This window comes from Grammomys surdaster, unplaced genomic scaffold, assembly GCF_004785775.1.
Source record: "Grammomys surdaster isolate TR1022 unplaced genomic scaffold, NIH_TR_1.0 140, whole genome shotgun sequence".
In the NCBI taxonomy this organism is placed as follows: Eukaryota; Metazoa; Chordata; class Mammalia; order Rodentia; family Muridae; genus Grammomys; species Grammomys surdaster.
Genome location: NW_021604598.1, coordinates 3,126,503 through 3,135,289, shown reverse-complemented (window position 1 = coordinate 3,135,289; position 8,787 = coordinate 3,126,503). Strand labels below are relative to the sequence as shown.

Here is an 8,787-nt window from a genome sequence, read left to right as displayed (position 1 = left end):
TGCCTGTGGAGGCCACAAGAGGGCACTGGAGCGTTCTGCCTGCATGTGTACTGTGTACTGCATGCATGCCTGTGGAGGCCACAAGAGGGCACTGGATCCTCTGAGACCGGACTTTCAGATGGTCGTGAACTGCTGTGTGGGTGCTAAAGAAAATTCAGTGTTCTTTCCAGCTGAGCCATCTCTCCAGCCCCCAGGGGGCAGCTTTCATGAGCTGGTTTTCTGCTTCCACCATGGTTTCAAGGGAATTAACTCAGGTCATCAGGCTTGCTACCCAGCTCTCGCCCCAGTGAGCCATCTCACTGCCCTGAGGGCTGAGTTTCTGAGACCAGAATATAAAATCCCCCCTCTCCTCACACCAGCATCACTTTTCCCAGGGGTAGTCTGACCTCAGATGCCTTCTCACCTAACGCTGCTTCTCTTCAGAGTCCTGCTTCTTTATCCTGTAAATACCTCTAAGCCTTACCCCTGGGGAGGTCAACTGAAGACTTGGATCTCCCATCTCATAGCCAACTGTCTCTTGTCTTTGCAAACTTGTTTCTAATGGGCAAACAGAACGTGGTTGAGTAATATCAAATTGGATTTTAAAAAAAAATCTAGAATGTTAGCCCCTAGGGAGGTCACAGATGTTTAGAGTTTATTTGCTACAGTGTTTTTTTTTAAACTGAAGTGCTAACAACACACACACACAAACACATTTTTACACACTCAACACAGGCCTATAACCACTCTCACAGTGAGCCTTTTCATCTCGCCTGTGTAGCACAGGTGTGCTTCAATATTCTTCAAACAGTTGCAGAAAAGGCCCTTCAGCATGTCCAGAGAGGGAAAGGAAGAGCTAGGCCTCTGGGGGACAGGGCTGTGGATATAAGACTGCTTCCTGTACTGTTGGAAGATTCAAAAGCAAAGGGCTACAGGGGAAACAAGGAAAGACCAGATATACGCACACCATAGATCATCCGGTCCATGATCGTGAGCCTTCGCACAATCTGGGGGTGGGGGATGCTGTCTGCCGGGCCCCACCCCTCACATGGGAAGGAACTAGGGCAAGCTGCTCAAGGGTAACCACAGGTGGTGGGAAGGTTTGGGGCAGGTGACCCCCATCTCCATAGCCCCTTTCCCAGCTGGGACTTCTGATTCCCCTAAGCTAACAACAATAAAAAGATTTATTGTAGATATGTCTGTATCGGTACCTGGGTATGTGCAGGAGTGCAGGTGTCTGAGGATGTCAGAGTGGGCACTGAGTTACAGGCAACAGTGAGCCACCATACACAGACACTGGAAACCACGCTGTCTTCTGTAAGAGCAGTACACATTCTGTGCTGGTTAGTTTCGTCATCTTGACTAGTCACCTAGAAAGAGAGAACCTCAAGGAACTGCTTAATGGCTTAATCAATTGGCCTGCGGATATGTCTATGACACAATTTCTTAATTACTGATACAGGAGGACCCAGCCCACCGTGGGTGGTGCCATCCCTAGGCAGGTAGGCCTGGTCTGAACAGCTGATTGTGAGCTAGGAAGCAAGCCGTCGATGGTCTCTGTTTCAATTCCTGCCTCCAGGCTCCCACCTTGAACTCCTGCCCTGACATCGCCCCTCATTGATGAACTTTAACTTAAAAGTAGACGTCAAACAAACCCTTTCTTCCTCCAAGTTGCTTGTGGTTGTTTTATCACAGCAACAGAAAACAAACCAGGAGCTAGAGTGATGCCTTGGAACTTAAGAGCACTTGCTGTTCTTGAAGAGAGCCCAGGTTCAGTTTCCAGCTCCCACATGGTGGCTCACATAACTCCACTAACTCAAGTTCCAGAGGATCCGATACCAGCTTCTAACCTCTGAGTGCAGCTCGAGCACATGGTCCTCATTTATACTGCAAGTAAAACACTCAAATAATCTAAAACACACTTTTATCTCTGAGCCATCACTCCAGCCCCGACTTCTTTAATCCTGTTTCCAGGGTGTCTGGGACTTCCACAGGGGCCACTGTACCAAAGGAATCTAAACTCTGTCCAATGTAGGCATCAAGAACTGGCAGTGGTCACGCCCAAGACTTCCCATCTCTGGCTTACCTGCGAGCAAGGGTGGACAACTTTCAGGCAAAGAGAACACTGTTTTCTCTTTTTTCAAGACTTTGTGTTTATTTTTAGGAGTGTGTGTTAGTGGTTTCAGAGGCAGAGCCTCTGAACCTCGAGTTACAGGGAGTTATCAGAAGGGTCAGGAATGTCAGCTGGGAGAGCAGGTGTGGTGGTTTGATAAGAATAGCCCTCATAGGCTCCCATCTCCATGCCTGGTCTACAGCTTTGCTTTGAGTGAAGTTTCCTTGCAACTTTGCGAATCTGTATATGGGCTTTGATTCCTTGAATAGAATTCGAGAACCAGGAAACCTTGCACACGTGACACCAAAACAATGATGGTAGGGGCTGGAGAGATGGCTCAGCAGTTAAGAGCATTGATCCAGAGGTCCTGAGTTCAATTCCCAGCATGGTGGCTCACAGCCATCTGTAATGGGATCTCTGTAATGATGCCCTCTTCTGGTGTGTCTGAAGAAAGCAATAGTGTACTCACATAAATAAGATAAATAAACCTAAAAAAAAAAATGAAGGTAACTTTATAAAGCCAGATTTCTTTTCTGTTTAAAATATTTTTTTATTAATGTGTGAATAAATATACACGCCACAGGTGTGCAGGTCCCCAGAATCCATAATCCAGAGTCAGATCCTCAGAAACTGGAGTTACAGGCAGTTGTGAGCCACCAACCCGGGGACTAGGAACTGAACTGGTCCTTTTTAAGAGCTGCTGGTCCAAGAAACTGCTAAGCCATCTGCCCAGCCACAAGCTCAGACCTGTTATAAGTATTTGCTATTTCCAGCTTCCAGATATTGATTTTTATCTGTGGCACTAGTTCTACTCCAACTAACCCTTCTCTGAGGAGTCGTTCCTAACATCACACTTCACCATTGACCTTGAAGCTCAAACAAAATTCCAAATTATTGTTTTTGACAGTCTCACTGTGCTGGCCTGGAACTGAAGAGGTCCACCTTTGCCTCTTAACTGCCTGGCTTCCAAATGACTTTTAAATGAATGGGCTAAAAAAAGAAAAGAAAAAAGAAAAAAAACCAAACCAAAAAAACCAAAATAGTCCTTAGTGACTGTGTGGTTAGTTGGCAGAGTGCTGGTTTGGCCTTCGTGAAGCCCCTGGGTTCCTCTAGCATCACATAAATGGATGTGGTAGTGCTTGCCTACAACCTCAGCATTCAGGAGGAAGAGGGAGGAAGGTAAGATGGTCAAGGTCTGCCTCTCGAAGTCTGAGGTTAGCCAGAACTAAAAGAGAAGGAAGGAAACAGGTGGGTGGAGAAGTGGCTCAGGGGTTAAGGACATGAACTTGCTGTCTTTGCAGAGGATATGGGTATATCTCTGGCAGTGTACAATTGCCTGTACCTCCAACTCCAGGGATCCAACACTCTTGTGACCTCTTTGGGCACCCATACTCACATGCACATACCCACACACAGACAAGTAATTAAGAATAAATCTTAGTTGCTGGGCAGTGGTGGCGCACGCCTTTAATCTCAGCACTTGGGGGGCAGAGGCAGGTGGATTTCTGAGTTCTAGGCCAGTCTGGTCTACAGAGTGAGTTCCAGGACAGCCAGGACTACACAGAGAAACCCTGTCTCAAAAAACAAACAAACAAACAAACAAAAAACAAAACAAAAAATTAAAAATAATAATAATAATAAATCTTAGAAGAAACAGTCCTCAGATGAAGACTGCTCGTGTTCCTCTCCCTCAAGACCTTTTATTGAAAGCATTTTTTTGGCTACAGCACCAACAGGAAAATCTGCAACACTTGAGGACAGAACCCAACAACCAGGAACCTCCTGCCCCAAGCACGACTCCACACGCAGCCCCAGCATGGGGGCCTGGGCTACCCTAATTATGTCTGAAGAGCTTCAGGCCCATCCACGTCCACAGGTGGAAGAACACGTACACTGGTACAGTGACTGGCAACAGCAAGCTGTAGAAGCACAAGCTGCTGGCGCTGGTGCAGCCCTCTGGGAAGCCTTCCTCCACAGAGGCGGAGTAGAACAGGCCTGCCAGCGAGACCAGAGGGATGAGGACAGTCATGGTGGGCAGAGAAGGGATCATCCTTCTCCCTTAAAAGGTATACAGTAAGTATCAAGAAAACTCAGTCGTTTTAAAAGTTATGTTCTTGTGCTGGTCTGATCCTATATTCCCTTTGTCCCGACTTCTCATTCATCCAGGCATGCTTCCCAAGGGCTCACAAAAACTCCAGCGGTCCCAGGCTGCACAGCCTCGTTCTGATCCAATCCACCGTCACACACACCAGTTAGCAGCGACTGCAGACAAGTCACGTGTCCCTCGCAGCGCCGGCTAAAGGATTCTTAACTGTATGAGAAAAGTGCAAGACAACAAGATGAGGGGAAGGAGAGGGAAAGGGAGAGGAAAGGAAGGGGAAGCTGCCTGTACCATTATTGAGTAGTCTAGAGACAGGATTGCTGGAACCTGCAGGCTGGCCTCGAACGTTACGACCCTCCTGCATCAGCCTTCCCAAGCCACCATGCCCGACTAGAAAACCAATTTTTTGTTTGTTTGTTTGTTTGTTTTTTCGAGACAGGGTTTCTCTGTGTAGCCCTGGCTGTCCTGGAACTCACTCTGTAGACCAGGCTGGCCTCGAACTCAGAAATCCGCCTGCCTCTGCCTCCCAAGTGCTGGGATTAAAGGCGTGCGCCACCACCGCCCGGCTAGAAAACCAATCTTTTAAAAAGGAGTGTCCTCCAAAACTGCCTGTGATGACCCCTATCAGGGGTATCAGTATTGAGGAGGCAGTAGTGGCAGAAGAACAGCAGCCAGACCATGCTTCGAAACACAAGTATCACCCATTACTTTGGGAAGTAAGCAATTTGAAAAGCAGAATGAAGGACAGGTGGACTGATAAAAGTTTTTGTGAACTGAGGAAGCAGAATGAGACCTATAAATCTAGATTCACTTTAGATATCTGAGTGGAGGCTTCCCATACAACGAGGACCGGCTGGGAACCAGCACCAGAACCCGGAGCCTCGTCACGAGCCGCCCGCCGTCAATGCACAGACCGAAGACAGCTCCAGCCCTGGGCCCAGCCGCCTCGGAGACCCGAAAAGCACTGGGGCAGGCTCTGGCGGACAGAGGGGAGCGATGGCCGGGCCGGACAGAGCCGAGCGGGGCCGGGCCGAGCCGAGCGGGGCCGGGCCGAGCCGAGCCGAGCCGAGCCGAGCCGAGCCGGAGAAAACCGAGCCAAGCCGAGCCAAGCCGAGCAGGGCAGAGGGGAGCCCGGCCCAGCCGAAAGCGAACTCTAGTCAAGGGGAACCGGCGGCGTCCGTGGCGCAGACGCCTAGCTGGCGCGAATCCTGTCCCAGCCGGTCCCAAACAGTTCCTCCGCCTGTATCTCGGGACCTCGAGACCCTGAACTCACCATTCGCAGGCCTGTCGATGTCCGGGTCCCGGCGGCACCAGACCGTGACGGTCACAGCTCCACGAAGGCGGGGCACTCCGGCCAGCTGTCCAATCAAATCCCTGAGGGGGCGGGGCGAGAAACCCAGATCCCGCGATGGAGCCAATCCGCGCGTGCTCACTGGACAGCGCATCACGCCTTCGCTCCGGCGCTCAGGCTCCGCCCCCTAGTCTTGAGTGACTGGTGAAGCCAGAAAGGCTCCGAGGACCCTGATAGATAAGGATCTGTCCTGCTCCCGTCCTCACCGCCTCTGGCTGGGCGTCCTGTATGCCAGTCCTGCTGAACGAACAAGAGAAACGTATTTGCCGCAGTTTATTCACGGCGTTCCAGAGCAGACAGTGGCGTCTTTTCGCACCTCTAATTAATAAACTTGAAGCCTGAATCGCACCTGGCCGCAGCCACCATCACCAAGACTCTGAAGCAGCAGGAAAGGAGTCATCCGTTGTTTTACGTATGAATCGGTGAATGTCAAAATAATAGTTTGGGCCTATGAGATGGCTCAGCGAGTATAGGCATTTCCTGCCAAGCCTGGCGACCTGAGTTCGATCGGGGGTGGGGGGCGGCGGGGAACCTATTTTCTTCTCACATTGTCCTCTGACCTCCACGCATGTACCTGCGTGTACTCCCGCAAAAAGTCCAAAAAGCATGGTGACATACACTCCTAATCCTAGCACTCAGTAGGCAAAAACTGGAGGATTTCTGTGAGCTCGTGCCCAGCCTGGTCTACATAGCAAGATCCGGTCATTGGGACTACATAGTAAGATGATGAGGGGGAGAGGGTCGGAGCAGGGAGGTCGTAAATGTTGTCCACGGGGCCGGCCACTGCTTTGCCTAGTGAGACAGTGTTATCTCGATCCCAGCGTAAAGAGGAATGAGGCTGAGATAGGATTCTATGCAGTACTACACAAGGGCTTCCATCCCTTAATCTTCCAGCAAACTAATAAATCAAAGTTTTCTTTGCAGAGGTATACAGTCCATGAAGTTTTTATTGCAACCACAAGGTGGCAGGAGAGAACTTAGGATAAAGCCATCCTATGGTTTACACAGAGCAGAGAATAAACATTTTTTAATTAAAAAATTTAAAATCGGAACAAAAATAGCCAGCAAGATGGTTCAAGAGGTAAAGACACTCACTACACAAGCCTGTGAAGGGGCCAGTATTGGCACAAGACACCCAAGACCAAGTTCTCAGCACAGAGATTTGCCCCAAAGGACAAAGGGCAGGGAATAAGAGGATGGGGGCGGGGAACCCGGGTGCACAGCAGACAGGGTGATGACAACACAGCAAAGGCCTGGATAGAGAGGAGACAGACGTGGTACATAGGGAAATGGCGGTTTATAAAGGTAAAGGGGAAAACCCGTGTTAGGAAAAGGAATTTAACTTTAATTGGGCGCATTACTAGGACAGCCAAAGGGAGCTTTAGATTGCTGGAGTTCAATACTCTGACAGCGGGACCTTGGTGGTCAGCCTCAAGAAGAGGAAGTGGCCAAATAAGGGAACAGACCTTGGTGGCTAGCTTGAGGAATGTAATGTAGAAGTTTTTAGAAAGGCAGGAAGGTTGGGAAGAAAGGACCAGGCCTGCCAGAGCCTTGCTTGCCGTGCCTTGAGTGACTAGAGTCCCTGTAGCCTGACTCCTCCAAGCTGGCCTCTGACCTCTGCATGGAGAGAAACATACACACATTAAATAAATACACCTCAGTATTTGACAGATGTCGCTACGCTAAGAATGAAAGACCTTGGCACTTGTGTGACAGGCTTTTCCTGTGCAGACAACACACACACACACATACAAACACACACAACACACACACACATTTACTCACTCCAGAAAGCGGCCCCACTACAAACCAAAGTGCGGACAGCAGCAGTGTGGTGGACAATGAGTTTGGCTGGGGTTGCTCACAGGTGTAGAAATGACTCGGAACAATTGTGACAGGATGAAGCAGCGAGGGCCAAGTGCCATGCCACTAAGAAATGACGCCACACAACAGATCTGGTGTAAGAGGTTTACTGGGGGAGGAGAATGTGGACATCAGGGAGACAGAGGGGAGTGAAGGAGAGGGAGAGAGATCTTGGTGGCTAGGGGTTTTTATACGCCTTACCTGCGGGTAACATAAGCTGCCTCTAGGGTCCTGAGGGCAGGCTGGTGGAAATGCCTGATTGCTAACAAACTTCATCACCAAAGCCCATCCCAGCACGGGTGTCTGTAATGGTTTGTATATACTTGGGCCAGGGAGTGGTTTCCTGGCCTGCGCTGATCCACGCTGCCCCACATTTGGGGACCAAGTTCTCCAGTCCACGGGTCAGTCAACAGGGTCTAGCAAGAGGGGGGGAGGGGATGGAGGCAAAACAGAGAGTCTGTTCAAGTCCCTTTTATTGAAAGGAAATCCTGGGTATTTATAGGCACACGCAGGGGAACACAGCTGAAGACACGTTGCCACGGGCTTTGCAGCTGTGGACATTAAACAACAAAACAGGATATGTGAGAAAAACAAGATGTTTATCAGAGTGTGCTCAGCTGTCGTGGGCTGTTGAAAACAAGTCTCTTGTCAGGGTATATGGCCTGAGATGGCTGCAAAGATGATAGCCGCTTTCGGCTAGGAGTTGGCTCCCTTCAACAGAGTGGCACTATTCAGAGGTATGGCCTTGTTAGAGTAAGTGTGTCACTGTGGGTGTGGGCTTTAAGATCCTCATCCTAGCTGCCTTGAAGCCAATCTTCCAGTGGCCTACAGATCAGATGAAGAAGTAGAACTCTCAGCTCTTCCAGCCCCATGCCTGCCTGGGCACTGCCATGCTCCCGCCTTGATGATAATGGACTGAACCTCTGAACCTGTAAGCCAGCCCCAATTAAATGTCATCCTTAGCCGGGCAGTGGTGGCGTATGCCTTTAATCCCAGCACTTGGGAGGCAGAGGCAGGTGGATTTCTAAGTTCAAGGCCAGCCTGGTCTACAGAGTGAGTTCCAGGACAGCTAGGACTACACAGAGAAACCCTGTCTCGAAAAAAAAAAAAATCAGCAACAACAAAAAAAGAGTTAAAAGAGTAAAGCTTCGTTTCTCGTAGCATCCAGCCCAAGAGTCCTCAAAGGTGAGGTACACCTTGTTAAGATATTCCACCTCAGCCGGACGGTGGTGGCACACGCCTTTAATCCCAGCACTTGGGAGGCAGAGGCAGGCGGATTTCTGAGTTCGAGAGTTCGAGGCTAGCCTGGTCTACAGAGTGAGTTCCAGGACAGCCAGGGCTACACAGAGAAACCCTGTCTCGAAAAACCAAAATAAATAA

The 8,787-nt window shown here is 49.8% G+C and overlaps 2 protein-coding genes across 2 annotated transcripts; one reads left to right on the top strand and one right to left on the bottom strand.

The window, feature by feature from the left end:
* Nucleotides 1–3,767: 3,767 nt before the first annotated feature.
* LOC114618239 (phosphatidylinositol N-acetylglucosaminyltransferase subunit Y) lies at nucleotides 3,768–5,540 on the bottom strand. Its single transcript, XM_028763932.1, has 2 exons — nucleotides 5,467–5,540; nucleotides 3,768–4,403 (listed from the first exon to the last, which is right to left on the bottom strand). The coding sequence occupies exon 2, from the start codon at nucleotides 4,140–4,142 to the stop codon at nucleotides 3,927–3,929; it is 216 nt and encodes a 71-aa protein (XP_028619765.1). The 5' UTR covers nucleotides 4,143–4,403; nucleotides 5,467–5,540; the 3' UTR covers nucleotides 3,768–3,926.
* LOC114618075 (predicted GPI-anchored protein 58) lies at nucleotides 5,190–5,675 on the top strand. The gene has a single exon (XM_028763693.1). The coding sequence runs from the start codon at nucleotides 5,190–5,192 to the stop codon at nucleotides 5,673–5,675; it is 486 nt and encodes a 161-aa protein (XP_028619526.1).
* The last annotated feature ends 3,112 nt before the right edge of the window (nucleotides 5,676–8,787 follow it).

Excerpts from the sequence above, each read along its gene's own strand:
- LOC114618239 (XM_028763932.1), bottom strand. The coding sequence starts at position 4,142 with ATGATCCCTTCTCTGCCCACCATGACTGTCCTCATCCCTCTGGTCTCG.
- LOC114618075 (XM_028763693.1), top strand. The coding sequence starts at position 5,190 with ATGGCCGGGCCGGACAGAGCCGAGCGGGGCCGGGCCGAGCCGAGCGGG.